The sequence below is a fragment of the Mytilus galloprovincialis genome, chromosome 1, assembly GCF_965363235.1.
Source record: "Mytilus galloprovincialis chromosome 1, xbMytGall1.hap1.1, whole genome shotgun sequence".
Taxonomy (NCBI): Eukaryota; Metazoa; Mollusca; class Bivalvia; order Mytilida; family Mytilidae; genus Mytilus; species Mytilus galloprovincialis.
In genome coordinates, this window is record NC_134838.1 from 108,299,064 (window position 1) to 108,319,186 (window position 20,123).

At 32.2% G+C, this 20,123-nt stretch overlaps 1 protein-coding gene across 2 annotated transcripts; it reads left to right on the forward strand.

Annotated features, from left to right (window-relative positions):
* Positions 1 to 468: 468 nt before the first annotated feature.
* On the forward strand, positions 469 to 19,222 carry LOC143049962 (heat shock 70 kDa protein 14-like). Of its 2 annotated transcripts, XM_076223745.1 has the most exons (14): positions 469 to 575; positions 3,039 to 3,119; positions 4,870 to 5,001; positions 5,882 to 5,987; positions 6,973 to 7,063; positions 7,653 to 7,757; positions 8,288 to 8,449; positions 10,029 to 10,184; positions 10,861 to 10,963; positions 11,391 to 11,519; positions 12,082 to 12,174; positions 16,623 to 16,787; positions 17,467 to 17,525; positions 18,785 to 19,222. In XM_076223745.1, the coding sequence occupies exons 1-14, from the start codon at positions 492 to 494 to the stop codon at positions 18,861 to 18,863; spliced, it is 1,545 nt and encodes a 514-aa protein (XP_076079860.1). In that variant the 5' UTR covers positions 469 to 491; the 3' UTR covers positions 18,864 to 19,222. The 2 variants fall into 2 exon arrangements, with proteins under 2 accessions (XP_076079860.1, XP_076079867.1); XM_076223752.1 differs by lacking the exons at positions 469 to 575; positions 3,039 to 3,119 and adding an exon at positions 3,359 to 3,419.
* Positions 19,223 to 20,123: the final 901 nt, after the last annotated feature.

Sequence of the window (20,123 nt, forward strand, 5' to 3'; positions counted from 1 at the left end):
TAGTTAGTAAGTTATACATGTAATATAGGTAGTCACGCTTGAGGACAGCATCCTGTATTGACCCGGGCCCCCTCACCCTATATAGTCCCCCTCCCCTATTACCCGGCATACTGATTCCTAGGTTTTTCAATATATATCACTTATTAGTACCAGACATGATACTGAGTGGGATTTAAACTCTTTTCGTTAGTGGTGCGAGTTTCAGATCTAAATACAACAGGATTTAATCCTTTTTCTTCAGTGTGGCGAGTTGGTAATCAAGAGAAGGGCGCCTATTTGGTAGGGGCGAGTTATCTTCCATTTGGTTCGTTTTGACATATACATATATTTTTCTTTAAATTATTCTTGATCTTGATACGATATTTAAATCATTTCTAAATCATCTCAAATCGATTTGGAATGTTAAAAAAAATATTGAAATATCTACTCGATGATCTTTTCAGGACCGCGTTCAGGTCTTAGTGTCACCCTCTCAACCGGAAGTGATTTACATGTGTTTTGAGAATTTAAAGAATCTCATGGCTGCATTTGGTGTGCATTTTGGTTCGACGTCAGCTTGTCTTGCTGTTTACAAAGTAAACGAAATTTTTTAATGAATTCAACAACAAGCATTTAGGAAATAACTGGGTCCATATTTTTATAAAACTGCGAGTGTGAATTGAAATTTACACAACGGCCAACGCTGCCCGGTGTCAATAGTATCAAACAAAACAGAAATTATCAATTTATGTTCCCTCTTTTATCATGCTTATCTGCTTATTACACTCAAATTTTTCATTTAAAAATCAAGAATTAATCAATTATAAAGGTCACAGTCTTTGAAATTAGCACATGAGGACATTTCCTGAAAAAATATTTCTCATTTCCTTAAGAATCATCAAATTGGTACTGTAAATGTCAAACCCCAAATTCTATGAGTGAAATGAAGTACTATGATCTACTATAGTTCAATTTAGATGATTTTTTTTTAGAAGAAAAATAGATACTTACTTACTTAGATACTTAAAGATGTTTTCCGGTACAGGATCCTCACAGTTCCTCTTCACCAGACTCATATATTAGGTCATAACTATTGCTGTTACTGCTGCTTCCGGTTATAACTGCGCGGTAATCAGAATAATATAGTTCCTCGTTTTTCCAATGATTGTCAAGTCTGTTTTTAAAGGCATTAACAGACGGTGCCTTAACCACTTTTTCTGGTAGTTTGTTCCAGGTTTTTGCTATTCTCACCGTAAAACTATTTTTCCTAAGATTAGTATTAAACCTTTGATGTATGATTTTACTACTATTTGTTCTTGTACTGTGCCTATTCTCTGTGCTCGACATCAGTTTTAGGAAAGTACTAGTTTCCGGGTCATATTTATTGTGTATGATCTTATAAGTTTCAATCATGTCCCCTCTTATTCTTCTGTACGCTAGTGTTGGTAATTTTAATTTCTTTAGCCTTTCTTCGTAGCTTAGGTTTTTAAGTCCCGGTATTTGTTTCGTAGCTCTCTTTTGTACACTTTCAATTTTATCGATATATTTTTTCTTAAAAGGTGCCCATACTGAACTAGCATAATCTAGATGTGTTCTTACAAGTGTTTTATATAATGGAATAAAGATTTCTGCATTTAGATTTTTGAATGATCTTCTTAATGCCGCAAAGATTGAAGTTGCTTTATTTACTTACATATATGCTTTTCAAAGGATAATTCTTCATCAATGACTACCCCTATATCCTTCTCTTCTTTGCATCTGCTTATTTCTTTTCCTAGTAGATTATATTTTTCAATATCTTGTTTTGATTTTTTGCTAATATTTATATGTTTACATTTTTCTGGATGAAACTTGAGTAACCATGTATCACTCCATTTTTCTAGTTTGTCTAAATCCTTTTGTTATGTTTCATGGTCTCTGTCTTCCTTTATTATTTTAAAGATTTTTGTATCATCAGCAAATAAGTAAGCATCTGAGTTAACTCCTTCCGGTAAGTCATTGATGTAGAGTACAAATAAGAGTGGTCCTAGTACTGAGCCTTGCGGTATTCCTGAGGTAACTTCCTTCCATTCTGATGCTTCACTATTTATTGAGACTCTTTGTTGTCTATTTGATAGAAAATCTCTTATCCAATCTAGTATTGGGTTTTTTATTCCATAATTTTCAATTTTATTTAGCAGCCTTTTGTGTGGTACTGTATCAAATGCTTTCATAAAGTCTGTATATACACAATCTACCTCATATCCATCGTCTATCGCCTCTGTCCATTTGTCAATTACCTCTAGTAATTGCAATGATGTTGATCTCCCCGAGATAAAACCATACTGCTTATTTGAGAATAACCTGTTTAAATTCATATGCTTTATATTATGTTCTCTTATGATTTTCTCCAATATCTTACAAACAACTGATGTTAGACTCACTGGGCGGTAATTTTTTGCTTGCGATTTGTTTCCTTTTTTAAATATAGCGCTAACAAGTGCATTCTTCCATTCTTTTGGTACTGTCTTTTCATTCAATGATTGGTTAAAGATCAAGCTCAAGGGTTCAGCTATACTTTCCATTGTTTCCCATAGAGTAAATGTATTTGATGACTTGATGCATCCTGTCTAATTCAACCATGGACCAGTGACTTGTGTCAAAATACTCAAGTTTCACTTTTGAACAACACAAGTAATTCGTGCATATTGCTGGCTATTAAATTCCTGTTTTTTTAAATATCCTAGTTCCCACACTATTTTTCGTCAGATCTCATACTTCTTGCCAAGTTGTTTTGGATTTTTTTATCGTAGTCTGTTATACAAAAATGTAAAATGTAACATTTCTCCTGAACTTAAATCCGTTTTGGTGAAAGCAATTCAAAATTCTCTTTTTACATTTAGGTGTTGTAGCCATGTTGAATAATACTTTAATGATTTTTAACATTGCAAGTTAAAGACAGCTCTTTATGTATCTTCCTTGCACAATTGAAGCAAAAATCTTTGCTTGATGTTGATCCCACTACATTTGTTAGTTTATTGCAGCTTTATATTATGTACAGTATGATAATTGTTTTCTAGGATGGTAAAACAGATGTGGTAGCAAATGACTTGGGAGATAGAGTAACTCCTTGTATTGTAGCATTTACCGATCATGACCAGGTAAGAATAGAGTAACTCCTTGTATTGTAGCATTTACTGATCATGACCAGGTAAGGATAGAGTAACTCCTTGTATTGTAGCATTTACTGATCATGACCAGGTAAGAATAGAGTAACTCCTTGTATTGTAGCATTTACCGATCATGACCAGGTAAGAATAGAGTAACTCCTTGTATTGTAGCATTTACCGATCATGACCAGGTAAGAATAGAGTAACTCCTTGTATTGTAGCATTTACCGATCATGACCAGGTAAGAATAGAGTAACTCCTTGTATTGTAGCATTTACCGATCATGACCAGGTAAGAATAGAGTAACTCCTTGTATTGTAGCATTTACTGAGGCCAAATAAAAATATATGTGTGGTTCCAGTAACCCGACCGACCCTAGTTAAAACCCCCCTCTCTTTGAACTTTTTTTTTTCATTTCTGAAAAATAAATTTTCAAACGATCAAATTTTGAGGATTGTGAATTTAAATAGGGGCTATTCCAGAAAAAAATGTATGGGGGGGTTGGAAGGCACATTGTATTAATAATACATGGGTGATTGGTATCAGAGCAACTTTTCACACTATAATGCACTATAATTCTCAATTACAATTGTCTGGGTGGCGGGTGCTGACAAAAACTGCCTTCCAACCCCCCCATACATTTTTTTCTGGAATAGCCCTAATTAAATTCATAGATTTCTGTCATCTGAATTTCCATCACAAGTATCTGTTATGGCTAAAATGCAACAATTCATAACAGAATGCAACAAAATTAACTAAAAACGTATCATGACTGTTTATTTTACAACCAAACACATGTAAAAATGGTGGACTTCCGGTTGGGGCGTGTATAATACCGGAAACAATTAGGGTAAACACAATTTTTTTCCGCATTTTGACATTCAAAAATAAAAATTTAAAAAAAAAAAAAAATTTGCCGACCTACCGACCCTATTTTTTAAAAGTATGTAACTGGAACCACACATATATTTTTATTTGGCCTGATCATGACCAGGTAAGGATAGAGTAACTCCTTGTATTGTAGCATTTACTGATTATGACCAGGTAAGGATAGAGTAACTCCTTGTATTGTAGTATTTAGTTTAAACATATTTATTTATAGTGGATTGGGAAACAAGTTATTGCAACTTATATTAATCCCTTTCCTCTTTGTTGGTGTGAGTGCTGCCTTGTAGCAGCATTAGCCTGCTCTTTTTTGAAATCTACAAGGGTGTAATTTACATGCAAGAGATATTGCTCTCTCTTAACACGGGTCAGCCATTTATCATCCCCTTCCGAGGGACTATCATCGTTTCCTCTCAAATGGTGTCAAGGGAGAGCCGAAAATTCAGTCCCTGAAATTTTCATCCCAGAACCTTGTAGCATTTACTGATCATGATCAGATAAAAGTCACTCCTTGTATTGTAGCATTTACTGACCATAACCAGGTAAGAGTGACTCCCTGTATTGTAGCATTTACTGATCATGATCAGGTAAGAGTAACTCCTTGTATCGTGTATTGTAGAATTTACTGATCATGACCAGGTAAGGATAACAATATAAAAATTTAACTTTTTCAAACTTTGAGTATTATACAAAAAAGATGCTAAAAACTTCCTTATAGAGACAATATACCTTACAAAAATGAAAGAGACTTCTTCTTGTGATTTATGAATCTTTTATAAGCAAACAATGTAATAGTAAACACATGTCATATTAACCTTGAATGGCAGTAATACAAGTAAACATCTTTTGTTTATAGGCAGTTGGAAGTGCAGCAAAACAAGGAAAGATAAGGAATGCCCAGAATACTGTTTGTAATGTTAAACAGATTCTAGGAAGAAGCAGTGATGATCAAATATTACAGCAATATATGGAGAGCTCTCCTGTTAAGGTATAATTACATTTACAGTACACTCTCAAACAAATACCATAATATTGTATCCATATACTACAAGCTAGAAATTCAGCCAAATTAGTTTCATATACTACCAATAAGAAATTCATAATAATTCTGCCCAAATGGTACAAGCAAGAAAAACACAAAACATATATCCATAAACTACCAGTAAGACGTATCTATGTTCTGTTCATTTACTGCATGCAACATGTATAAATACACCCTGGTCCCAATTCTATACTACAAGCAAGAAGCACACTCAAATTTATATCATTTCACCCTGTTTATAAACTATGAGCCTGAAAACACCATACCACTTTCATATATTACAAGCTATAAATTAACGGTTCTTCTGTTTTTATACTACAAACAAGAAAAAAACATAATTTTGACCTAGGACCACAAGTTACAAATGTATAAATACATGTTACATTTGTAATTCTGTCTATTTCCTACAAGCTAGACATACACCCTTGAACTGTCAGTTAACCTCAAGCTAGAATGAAACTCTTTTTCATTTACCTTTGGCTAAAAATACACCCTATTTTTGTCCATATACTACAGGATAGAAATCGACCACACTTATGGCCATATGCTACAAGCAAGGAAAAACACCTGGATGACCATACTTTAGTGCATATGCTACAAACTAAAGATACATGCTTATTCTGTCCATATACTAAAAGCTAGAAATTCGTCATACTTCTATACATATACCTACTACAAGGAAGATAACCACCATACTTCTGACAATACACTGCAAGCTAGAAATACTACTATAAATCTGTCTATACACCACAAGCTAGAAATACACCATAATAATGGTGATTCCTGTCAATCTTTTTATGTATTATACTTTGAAAATTTGTTTCAGATGACATTACAAGATGATGAACCAGTTTTCCAAGTAGAACACAAAGGACAGGCCAAAGATGTCCCTCCATCTAAAATAGCAGAAGCTATATATCTACGTATGTTAGGTAGGTGCTAGTCAACGATTTATTCAGTGATTAAAAAAAAGTAACTCTTCAAATTAAGATAACAAAGGTAGATCATTGTCAATAACAGTTTCATTCAGTATTCATACAGATTCAAAGTTATTGAAACCGAGTTACATATTAATTTACTATTCAACTTAATTATTTGAAATAGATATCCAAGTAAATATCATTATTTGTCAAGAAAGATCATCAGAAACTTGTCAAAGGGATTTATAGCAGAATTTTATATGGGGTGTTAGTTAAAAGTGAGCTCAATTTCTATTGATTTTCCTAATACACTTCATTAATGAGATAATTAATAAGCCTAAATTTAACTAAGAAAATGGGGTATACACACTAATATGATGACTCATTAAGATATTTCACTTGACCCCTAGATCAATAGATTTACACCTATCTTGATCATTGTTTTGTGATAATACATTGTCTTTAAAGAACGATATGCATTAAATCATGTAGTTAAATAAAATATTTGTAAACAAGATCCAAAATAACTTTTGATATAGGCTTGCATTACATAATAATAATAATAATAATAATAAATTCTTTATTTAAAGAGGGTAAACTCAGTTAGTTACAATAAACTAATCTTCCCTGAGGCCCTCACACACTTTCAAGTAAACAATATTTTATTGTAATAATCATAAAAAAAATAGCAGACTAAGACTATTTAAGTAGGATTGGAAAACAAGTGAATTGTTGATTGACCATATCTACATGGTAGAAACAAATATAAACAATAAAAAATTATTGCAATGTTTTTTTTATTGTGAAAAATCGACAGGGTTATAATCACAATAATTTAACCTGGTGTTTTGAAATTTTGAATATCAATTAAACAGGTTTTTTTCTCAATATCGCCAAACATTCAAATTGCAATTTTTGATAAAAATGATAAATGCATGCAATAATTCTGATTTTACAGTATACAAAATTGTAAATAATACACTTGACTATTTTTCAGAGACAGCAAGAAGTCATGGAGATGGAGATATACATGATTCTGTGTTAGCTGTTCCATGTGATTTTTCAGAGGACCAAAAACAAGCTATTAGGTTTTTATAATACTTTTATTTATTGTGTGGTTACAGATATATGAGATGTTGAGTGGCGTAAGTAGTTCATCAACAGTTATCACTAGCATGTCAACTTAGAGGTTGTTAGTTTGAACCCTGATCTAAATTGACAATGAGTGTCAGTAATTCTGATGAAAGTCATGGTTCTCTTCTAGTACTCTGGGTCACTCCACCAATAAAAACAGACCACCATGATGTAGACAAGATAGTTGAAAGCAGGGTTTCCGTTGGGGGTCACTTTTTTTAACATTTTGCAAAAGAAAAATCATTATTGGCGAAAGAAATAAAACAATTTGATTTCAACATTTATTTTGGGGTTTCTCAGATTTTACCTGATCAGACAATATTCAGAATTCGCCTTGACCTCGTTACGACTTTGACAGAAAATCAATAATCAGCTGAGTGCATTGTTTAGCTGTAGGCAGCCTGATTAAGAGAATTGTTATCTTTAAGTAGTCACTTTACTTGGTGATGTGACAGCTGTAGTACTGTGAAACTCTCCAAACAAGTTTGTTTCAGAATATTACCCTAGTATGTAGAAATAACAAAAATGTTTTTATATTTTCAGTGAGAGTGCCAATGCAGCTGGATTTTCAGTTTTAAGAACTGTATCAGAACCTGTGTCAGCCCTCTTATCATATGATATTGGACAGACAGATAATACTCTAGAATGGTTGGTACAATAACATTATATTTGATGAAATTGAAAAGGCCAAAGAATATAATCGATTTTTTTCATCCCAGTCAACTATTGATTATTCAAGTGCTATGTTACCTGAAGAACTTCATAATATTAGTGATGACATTAGTTTTATAGATCTTACTGTTACTGAAATTGAAGATATATTAAAAATTGTTAATCCCACAACAGCTTCTTGTCCAGCCCTCGTTAATCCAATATAGTTAATAGAAGCAATTTCTGTATTGAAATATCCATTATGTAAGCTATTTAACTTATTGTTAAGTACGTCTACTTTTCCAGTTTTAGACTTTTTTTTATTTTCCCGCATTTGCAGATAAATCTCTTTCTTTCTTCTTTTAAAATTTTAGTTTGAATTAAAAAAAAATTATGCAGACTTTGTCCCCTTTTACAGGTAATGCGGTCTCATGACATGAAATTTCACTTACATACTAAAATGAGTAGGGACCTTTTTTTAAAACATTTGAAAACAGACAAGAACACATTATGTTTTACTCTTACAGCAATGTTTTAGTATTCCGTATTGGTGGTGAATCTACAGATGTCTCAATTGTTAAAGTACAAAATGGTCTATACAGAGTCTTTTGTTCCCAGAATTCCAGAGCAGTGGCAGGAAGCAAATTTACAGACAGTCTCACAGATTACTTAGCGACAGAATTTTATAAGTAATCTTATTATTTAATTCTACTACAGTAGACTCCACCTAATCGGATATCGGCTAAACGAATATATCGGCTATTGTAATATTTTTTCAAAACACCAAACCATTCCCTATATGTTTAATGTTAATTGCATCGTGTAATCGAATATCGGATATAAGAATATATCGGCAAATCGGATAAGAATATTCGGGTAATTTTGTTAAAAACCATGTACAATCGGATATTTTCAATGTTTTTCTGACAGGAAATGGTCCCGGAAGTTACGAATTTACAATCTTGCAGACAAGAAGATTTTGTTTTTAATAAATAAAAAGGATCTTTTTCTTATTAAATTGTTGTCTTTATTCATTGGTTTCCTTTGACATGTGAATTACATGCCCTTTTACTTCAAATGGTTTGAATCTATTTATAAATTATACAAGACTCAGTTGACAAGAGAAGTATGTTGCTGTTGGGAGAATTTTGATTAAACTCAAAATGCTCATAGAATGAGAAATATAATCTAAATTGAATGTACTTCTGAATAATTTATTGCAATATAAATATAAATCCCTTTTGACAAGAGAAATCTGACTTTTGTCAGTTCTAAATATTTTTCACATGTGCAAGAGGTGCAAAGATAACCATGTGTCATGGCCGCCATATTGGTTTGTTTACAAATTTGTGAAGAAGCCTCTAGAACCATGAACTAAACATAAATAGTTTTCAGAAAACGTATACTTTATGCAATTATATTTTATCAATCATGATTATTTTCATAAATTTAAATTTGATTATTTAAAGAAATAAAATTAAACAATTACAATTTTAGCTTAGAGATTCTACACAGACATGCTTTGATCTATTTATAGCCCAATTAGTTTACCTGTGTGAAAATGTAAATAATGGATATTAATTTGTTTACTAAACAAATAAAGACAAACTATGGATGGAAGATAATAATTCACATGAATATTTCAGGACATATTTGATTTATTTTAATAAATATAGGATTTAAAAACTGCAAGTGTAAACAAGTTTAATCATTACATAATCAACTGATATTTTTTTATGCAAACATCGTGGTGATGCAACTGATAAAAATCACCTCCAGCTTCCTCTAGCCCTGTCACATATTAAGCAATTGTCAGGGTTAGTAACATCTCAGGATAAGATCTACTTATAATTGCAGAATATTCAATGAATTTACATTCATCGTCTAATTGAATATATCGGTAATCAGATATTTTTATCTGACATTTTGGGTATCCGATTGGCTGGAGTCTACTGTAATACAAAAGTCATTAAATATCTAAAAGTTTAAAATAATTTTAATATATTTTATAGACCAAAACTTCCATTTTGAATAACTTAATATTAGGTAGTTTGAATTGAAACAATATTTGAATAATGGATTATTAAAAAGAATGTTGATTTTCAACTTTTGATATTTAGATTAAAAAAAAATTTAATCTTATCTGTACATGTGTGTATTATGGTTCCATTTAGGGGAAAGAAGAAAAGATGATTTTTTTTTTGGAAATAAATATACTGTTTAGAATTTTTAGCTCTTTTGACTGACTTTTAAGTATGTTTTATTTAGAAAATACAAATTAGATGTAAAAGAAAGCAGAAGATCAGTAAAGAAGCTTCGTTTGGAAGCAGATAATGTGAAACATTCATTATCTACACTTGGTAATGCCCAATGTGCTGTTGAATCATTATTTGAAGGGGTAGACTTCCATTGTCAGGTTTCAAGGTAAGATTAATGTTTGAAGGGGTAGACTTCCATTGTCAGGTTTCAAGGTAAGAGTAATGTTTGAAGGGGTAGACTCCCATTGTCAGGTTTCAAGGTAAAAGTAATGTTTGAAGGGGTAGACTTCCATTGTCAGGTTTCAAGGTAAGATTAATGTTTGAAGGAGTAGACTTCCATTGTCAGGTTTCAAGGTAAGATTAATGTTTGAAGGGGTAGACTTCCATGGTCAGGTTTCCAGGTAAGAGTTATGTTTACACCTCAATACAGTACAATATGCAGAGAAACTTATATGATTAAGAAGGTTCACCTATTCTTCAATCTTTATATAAATTTCTATATTTATTCATTCATTTATGTGGAAAAGGATAGGATTCAGTGACAGGATTTGTTAACTGTGGTTATCTGGCTAGTGTGGTTGTCTCGTCGGTACTGTTGACTTTGTCGGTACCTTACTTGTGTAATCAATTCCTAACACAGTTTTCAAACCAAATTCCTGAAACTTGAAAGGAATCTAGCACATACTATGGATTGAGGAAAACATGCATTTTGTGGGTATTTGATTTTATGGTTTATAACAAATGTAAGAGTTGCATATTCAAAAATTCATTTGTATAGTTATTCATTGTTTTTCAAATGAATACAAACTATCTTGTATCTTTCGATTATAATTCTATTTCAGAGCCAGATTTGAAAGTCTTATATCACCCGTAGTGCAGCTGTGTCCCTCTCTGATAGACAACTTATGTACAACTGCAGATATAACAAAATCAGATATCCAGAAGGTAGGTGTTTTTTAGCGTTACTCAGCTTTAAGTCTTTTCCGATAACTGATGTAAATACTGTTGCATATTGCACCAAATCATTTGTTTAGTTTAGTAGTTGGACAAGTTCAACAAACATCATTTTGCATATTGATACTTGAGTATAATGTATATTTGATTAAGGCTGATTTATTTGAGTTTGCTTGGTTTTTTTTAGCAAAAATGGGATTACTCTACGATTAACTCAATTCAAAGTGTTTTATTTTCCAGCAAATGTTCAAAAAGAATAAAACCGTATGTTAATAAGGTTAATGGAGAAAGTATCAACATTTTCAACAATAACATAGTTTTTATGACACTAAGTGATTGTACACATTGAATCTTAGTTGTACTTTTATATTTTGGGAATTTTTTTTATAAATATAACTTTCTATTTAAATCTTTTCAGGTTGTAATGTGTGGTGGAGGAACAAAAATTCCATTTGTACAAAAAATAATAACTGATTCATTACCTAATGCAGAAATACTTAATTCTATACCTCCAGATGAAGTTATAGCAATTGGGGCAGCGAAACAGGTTTGTTGTATAACATCATGTAAAAGATAAAATTAAGTATGGAAATGGGGATGTGTCAAAGAGACAACAACCCCATCAAGGAGCAAAAACAACAGCTGAAAGCCACAAATGGGTCTTCAACACAGCCAGAAAATCATGATTGGCGTAATTTCTTAATTGTACTATCTCTTGGTGTAGTTTATGATGATTGATCGATTGTTAGTATTAAACACCTCCTTTAGCTCTCTTGGCTTATTGAGATCAGAGGCTAAGCAACGTCATGAAACTTTGGTAAACTAATGAATAGCTGGTAGATAAAACTGAATTTGTAGTCAAGAGTATCAAGTAAAACCTTGGCAATTTAAAAGTACCAATGGAAGGATAAATATTGTTTAAAAAATGCAATTAAATGAAATTTCATTTTAAACTGTTTAATTTTAAAAGAATAGATTTTTATCTCTATACCTAGAGCTGAGACTGGGAAAACCTCCCACTGTGAAAATCTGAACTACTCAGCTCTGTAACTTGATCGTGGAAGAAAAAACTTAAGTTATAATTTTGTGTTTTTATGTACCCATTTCAGGCAGCTATACTTACTGGAAGTGATGAAACTGATATAAAAGTGAATTTTGAACAAAGTGAAGTTGAATGTCTGAAAAAATCTATATGTGTAAAGGTAAGAAAATGAGGTCAAATTATCCTACAAAACAAATATATTGACATCAATTCTTATACAGTCAAATCTGTACAGGAAGATCACTCTTTGGGCCAGAGACAACTTACCTCATAAGAGAGGTAACCTTTGAATTGAGGTTCTAAATTCATATGTATTACTTCAGCTGAATAAGAAGAGAGTGAACTGATAAGACAAGATTTCTCTTCAAATTTACTGAATTACATGTGACATAATTTGGAAAAATGAATTATATAGAAAATTATAACATAATTATCAGTATAGTTTATCATGCTAAGAATTTCTTCAGCTTTTGAGTTAGAAGTAAAAACACTTACAAGCAGATGGATGATAGTAGGAGCACATCTTTTGAAAGGGATTAAACATCAAACAAAAATCAGGCTTGACATGATACATCATTAATACCTGAAGTAAACAAACTCAATCTAAGTATTAACATAAAATGAAGAGAATATATTCCTTGGGTGTTTGTTTATATGCTAGTAGGGCTAACACAATAGCTACATGTTCCAGTTACTCTAATTTATCAACCAAAAAAAATTCACGCAACATTTTGACCTTGGTCAGTAGTAGAAGTAAATATGTGTCTTAAAATGTTAGTAGTTTAAAGTTTTCTGCATTAAGGCGAAGTGTACGTAATTGCACGCCTCTAGCGGAATACGGGATTAAAACGTTCGTCGTTAGTTACGCAAGTTATCTCCCTTACTCCAAGAAAGGACACACGAAAGAGAAACTACTTTCTGCGGTCTATAATGAATCCAACAAGCACGCCTGTGCTGTCTTAAACCTCATAGAAATTATCTAAATAACTCCAATTAGAAATCACAGCATTCTGTACGTTGTTCTGTCTGCAGCCTGACTTAAAAACACTGTTTTTTTTTTTGTTTTAGACGAGTAGGAGAAGGCATTTCGTGTTTATGATATCAACAGAAAGAAAAAACGCCTCACAACAAAATTATAAACAAATAAACAAATAAACATGTAACAATTGTTCTTCTATTGATATCAAATTAATTAAAATGAAACCTGACCCAACAATATTGTTTTAAAAAGCCGTAGTCTTGAACGAAAAACACAGTACTCAACGTAAAGTTTTATAATAGGTTACAAATAATTAATGAAAGACATGTGAATTTAATTGTTTAATTAAAAAGACGTTGAAAAGTTCGTATTTTGTGCAATTGAAAATTTAAGGACATGATTTATATTCATATAAGAAATCAGACGATACCAAGAGAATAATTTGACCTAGTGCAAAACTTACCAGTCGGAAGAACAAAGACGGAAAACAAACAAAAAAATAAACAAATTATGCCCCAAAAATTACTCAGTAACTTAAAATTTGTCTCACTCTAACATTTATCTTAAAATAAGTAAAAATTATGTCATTCAACTCCCAGTTTTCAACTTTTTCTACATGTGCAGAAAATAAACAGGTGTCTTCTATTCCGTCCGCAATTTATGGGAAAACTAAATCTAAATTTAGAACCATATGTGAAATTGAAAGTACACATGTAAGATAAAGTATAACATGTCATTTCTTCTTTCACAAATTCCAATTTCGAAGAGATATATAGCGAAATCTGTTTTATTTTATTGTGCCTGTGTGCATCATTCAAAATAAGAGAATGTAATTTTGAAGTATCAAGTCTCAATTCAAGATTATGAATGAATATAATATATAATAACGAATTTCGTGTTTTTAAGCCAGGGATTTCGGGATCTGGATCCCTCCTCCCGCTATTATGGTTAAAGAAAAGAGGTCAGGAAAGTTTTGTGATACTTGTAACTGCAATTTAATATTTAGTGGAATGAGAGGTGAAATGTATTCAGACTATTACATTTCGATTCTTTTTTAAATTTAACCAAAGTTTACTGCAAGGGGTGTTTAACGACCTCGATGATTATCCATGAGGGTCTCTCACTCGATCAGCTCTAGGTTTTCACCTAGTTCATGATCATACAAGAATTGAGAAGCCTGTGTTTTACTAGTCTTATAATATGAGACTTTGGAGTTCATATAATTTGCATTAAACGTTTTTTATCGAATATTTCAAGGCTTTTTGACTGTCAATGTTGAACCCCCTTCCCCCCCTTTCCAATCGATTGGATAAAATGAATGGATTGCCGCCCCTATTTCAAACTTAAGTCCTATAAACTGACTGGTATTCGAATTAGTTCAAAGAAATAATTGGTATCTCTATTGATTCAATACCGTAATGCTGAAAAACAATCATTTGTTTCCGCGAATTCTGAACAGCTAGAAATATATTCCCAAGTTTCAATTTGAGTGACTCGAATAATTCAAGCCCTTTCCATGTCCAATTTTCTCCCACACGACTGAGAAATGTAGCATTCGTACATCAGCTGAATAATACGGCTGAATTATTCGGGTTACAATTTGTGTAAATCCCAAATGCACATAAAAGTAAAGGTCCAGCCCGACTTTCGGAAATGTACTGTTGTAGATTTCAGATTGATTTCCAGAAATAAAAATCATACAAAAATGTTTCACGCAAATATTCGTCTTCAGACGTGTAAAGTTATACAACGGTTACTAGCTGGTCTGGATTGTGATAAAAAGAAGCGCATGCAATGCATAAAATATATAATGTCGTGCCTCAGGGATGTGTTGAATTATAGAGATGCTTTATGCGGCACAAAGATAAGATTAATTTACCCAAATGTACTAAGAAACTTAAATTTACTTAACTATTGGTTTGTTATCCTGTGCCAGACAGATGGCTGATATTCTGAGAAGAGACTTTGATGAAATGAAGTTTTATGGGAACAAAGATTTTGAAAACACGTCGCAGTGTTTAGATTTTAACAAATAATAAGGCACCAAGGTCGAAAATAGTTCTAGTTCGTAATGAAGAAAATGTCAACCGTTTTCTAGCTTGGAGATCTCCGCACACACCCGAATATAATAGACAAATACAATACAATAGGACACAAAACGTAACATAAAGAACTTAAGACCGAGCAACACGAACTCCAACAAAACGGTATACATTTCATACAAGTATAGGACTATATGAAACATCGTAACTGTTGCGGCGACGTCAATAACGTTGTCGTTGTTTTTTGTTTTTTTCCACTCAAGATTCAACTATAACAGGGTAAAGCTTGAAAAGTAGCACGGTTGCTAAGGACTTTCTTTGCACCAATCGATTCCTCAGACATTTTAGAATCGTCTCATACATTTAAAAAAAAATCGATTGTCTAATATAATAGAAAATCTTGGAAATGTAACAATTCCTGCCGAATTTCACGATTTTTCCCTATATATCCTTTGTAATTTTGGTGTATGATGCTGTTAACTTCAACAGCTCGTATCTCAAAAACGAAAACGGTTACCCCCTTTTTTAGCTCACCTGGCCAAAAGGCCAAGTGAGCTTTTCTCATCACTTGGCGTCCGGAGTCCGGAGTCGTCGTCCTGCGTTAACTTTTACAAAAATCTTCTCCTCTGAAACTACTGGGCCAAATTTAACCAAACTTGGCCACAATCATCATTGGGGTATCTAGTTTAAAAAAAGTGTCCGGTGACCCGGTCAACCAACCAAGATGGCTGCCATGGCTAAAAATAGAACATAGGGGTAAAATGCAGTTTTTGGCTTATAACTCAAAAACCAAAGCATTTAGAGCAAATCTGACATGGGTAAAAATTTTTATCGGGTCAACATCTATCTGCCCCAAAATTTTCAAATGAATCAGACAACCTGTTGTTGGGTTACTGCCCCTGAATTGGTAATTTTAAGGAAATTTTGCTGTTTTTTGGTTATTATCTTGAATATTATTATAGATAGAGATAAACTGTAAACAGCAATAATGTACAGCAAAGTAAGAACTTAAAAGAAGTCAACATGACCAAAATGGTCAATTGACCCCTAAGGAGTTATTGCCCTTTATATAGTCATTTTTTTAACAATTTTCACAAAATTTGTAAAATTTTACTAACATTTTCCACTGTAACTATTGGGTCAAGTTCATTATAGATAAAGATAATTGTAAGCAGCAAGAATGTTCAGTAAAGTAAGATCTACAAACACATCACCATCACCAAACCACAATTTTGTCTTGAATCCATCTGTGTCCTTTGTTTAGTATTCACATAGACCAAGGTGAGCGACACAGGCTCTTTAGAGCCTCTAGTTTATTTTATTTTCCGATTTATTTTTACAAGCAGAATTTACATGTAAAATTTTGAAACAATCCATTGTGTAGTTTAATTACGTACACTTCGCCTTAAAAAATAACCTCTGACAGTGAAATTTTCTTACTGAATTAGAGATTAAAAAGTTATGCTTAGACCAGTAGTTTAAATGATACATCAGAGGTTGCTGTTTACAAAAAAATATTCCAGTGACATGTCTTATGATTTTACCCAATAAAGTACATTGTAGTAATGTATCTTCATTTGTTTATAGGCAGCTAGTGAGTCTACATGCCAACTTTATCCAGTCTTTCCAGCTTTAACGCCATTTCCATGTCGAAAACATGAAACTGTCACCTTACCAAGTAACCAGACATCTTTCAAACTAGAGCTGTGTGAATGTAGTAATAATAACTCTGTAGATGCAGATCTGGGAAAAGTATGTATATATGCTTAATACTACTGTTTAAAAAATAAATTTTAATTTGCATACTTCATTCCTTTTGATAATCAACTAATACATTACTGTAAACCAACTTATTATCGCGAATACTTTATTTCAAGATAAGCCCTTTCTATCCCTTTTCTCTGCGATTTAATTTCACTCTTTTCGTATTCACTTGAAGTAGTTAAATAAGGAACTATCATAGTTTAACATACTCGCGACAATTTATATTCCTGTTATTTTTCTACTCCTGATTGTCGCGAAAATAAGTTGGTTTACAGTTTTAAAGATTCTCTACACTCTGACACAAACAACATACAATAGCAAAAGTTACTGCAGGTGGTGTTTTAGATGCTGGAGCACCTGATGTGCCCTCCCTACTGAAACACAAAAGTAAAAAGAACAAAATGTAATAATGATAAATTTCCAGCCAATTTTGTCTATATGGAAAATTGCATTGTTAGAGCTTTCAAACCTTTTTTTTTTCTGGGATTTTACAAAAAGGTTTTTGTCATAGGACAGATCAGATATGTATATAGTGAGGGACTATGGAACCATGTTCTTTTATGAATTTTTTTTAACTGGTATATCTTTAGATTGTCTTGTAATGTATTTTTATTAGCTGTAAAAAGGCAATATTTAAAATTGTATTCCATTTTTTTAATCATTTCAGCTTGTAATGCAGGATCTACCCAAATCAGCAGTAGTATCAATAGTATTCCATCTCAGAAGGTATTGTTTTAACCATTATCTCATAACAACATGAAAAATAATATTCAGTCTGAATCAAATATAAAGTCATAAGAAACCTCAAATTAAAAAAAAATAATGCGTATGTTTTTTTTATACCTGAATGGATAGTTTTCATTACAAAACTTATGTACATATACTTTTTTCTGAAGAAAATTTTTTAATTTGTTCATATTTAGAAGAAGTTTACTTCACATTGCGATAAGACGTGTCACGGTACTTGTCTATCCCAAATTCATGTATTTGGTTTTGATGTTGTATTTGTTATTTTCGTGGGATTTTTTCTGATGCTTGGTCCGTTTCTGTGTGTGTTACATTGTAGTGTTGTGTCGTTGTTCTCCTCTTATATTTAATACGTTTTCCTCAGTTTTAGTTTGTTACCCCGATTTAGTTTTTTGTCCATGGATTTATGAGTTTGAACAGCGGTATACTACTGTTGCCTTTATTTACTTTATTTTAATTCCTTCCAGGAAGCAATTCCCCAACATATTTTTCGTATGCAATGTGACCTCAGTGTGACCCATCTCATAAAAATCCGGTGATCGCAATACGCAAGGATGTCCTTAAAATAAATTATTATCTGATTGTACATGTTAAACCTGTGCTCAATATCCATGCTTTTTTGTTGATTGTTAACAAACAGGTGACAATCTTTAAACTTCGGCTTCAAAACACAAACTTTAATTACCTACCATATTTTCACAACACTGACCGATTGAAAAAAAATTGATGATTATACGAAATTTATGCGAAAAAAATGATGAAATCTTGCACAAAAGACTAAGTTTATGATGTTTGTATACATTGGTTCAAGAATTGGAATAACGTTATTTTTCACCAGTCACTTGTTTTATATGACTTTAAATATATAAAGAGCTCTAGTAATTTCTTCTTGAATAAGTGTACACTAGCAGTTTAAGTTCACCTAATCTGAAGAGTATTGCAGGCTTTCTGCTTTCTATATTCTGACTTCAATTAGTACAAAATTAATATATGCCTTAAGTGATAGGATCTATCAAAATATTAGATAGATAAATGTCTGACAGTTGTAATGATATTTTGTTTTAAATGAAACATTGTTTAGTACATAGAAGTAAAGTCCTGTAAACAGTATAACAGCCTTGGTGACATAATAAATATAGGATATGAGAAGATACTTAGAGAAACAAAAGATATGTTGTGTCACTTGTTGGGAAAATACACATGACCAAACCATAAATATTGTTTACATTTTTTTTCAGGGATGGATCATTACATGTTACATGTAAAGAAACAAGTTCAGAAAAGACAGTCTCAATTACAGTAGAAGTCCAAAGTTGACAAGCCGCTGATGATTAAAACATTACAATTATATATTATAAGTTATTGGAGACATCATTGTCTGATTGACAGTTGTATGAGGATTGCAGTATTACGTTTGTTAATGATATTCATCTTTTTATACAAAGTTTTATTTCCCCAAAGTTATTCTAATGGATTATACTAGTGATACACTCATGTTTAGTACTTTTATACAATACTGACTTATAAAGATAAGAGCTATAGATAAGATAACTGACTGAAATATAATGAAAGACCAAAATCATGTGTTTTATTATTGTGTTGATTATACCCAGTGGATGAGGACCAATAATTTCTTATTTTACTGTAAACATTTCAATTAAACAATTTCTGGTTCACTCTTATGTTCACCAATATTATATCTCTGTTTTAAAGAAGTGGGTATACTGGTTTGACTCTGTCTATGTGTCATTCAAATAAATATTCGTTCTTATTTCATCAGGCTCTTTAATCAGAGCTTCCTGAAATTTGATTAAACCCCCACTTTGAAGTAAGATGGCTTGCTGGTTTACTTCTGTTTGCCTGTTTGGCAGACCTTCTATACATCAGTCATTCCATCCTTTAGTCACATTGTCCTCAGAAACCATGATTCAGATTCTTATCGTCCTTCCCTACGACTATATCACCCTGCTCTGTCGCTCCGTAATTCTCGTATCAAGACTTCAAAAGAAACCAGGCATTATCAGCGATGTCACAATGTGAGAGGAAAAGTTATCAGCGACATCATAATGCAAGAGGAGAAGTTATCAAGCTTGCTTTCTTCAAGCATAAAACTGTCTTGGGGAGAAAGAAAAGACCAGTAATAGAATGATAAAAAGATAATAAGGTTTACTACGTATAGATATAATAAAATATCAGCCGCTCGACACAATGGGAAACTTTTTAGCTCGTTCACTGCTTTCACTTGCCAAAAGGGTTCACATTGTGGCTCGTTTCTGATATTTTACGATATCAATGTGTAGAAAACCCGATAATCTATACATATCTTCCTGAAATATTGGGTATTAAGCTTCATTGTGAGTATCATATACCAGCTATTGTGTTTTCACATTCATAACTGTTCAACTGACTGTAGACATTATATTTATATATTGTTTAGAAGATATGAAACTGACCACTCTGAAATTTTTCAAGCTTCATATGAGCATGCCTTTCACATCCATTGCTCATCAGCTTCCTAAGAGGGGTATCTTTAGTGAAAACACCCCATCACTTCTACTTTTTAATATCTTTTAAATG

Coding starts and splice junctions, on each gene's coding strand:
- LOC143049962 (XM_076223745.1), top strand. CDS start 492: ATGTGTTTTGAGAATTTAAAGAATCTCATGGCTGCATTTGGTGTGCAT. Junction 7,064..7,652: donor GACCAAAAACAAGCTATTAG/GTTTTTATAATA, acceptor TTATATTTTCAG/TGAGAGTGCCAATGCAGCTG. Junction 8,450..10,028: donor TTAGCGACAGAATTTTATAA/GTAATCTTATTA, acceptor TGTTTTATTTAG/AAAATACAAATTAGATGTAA.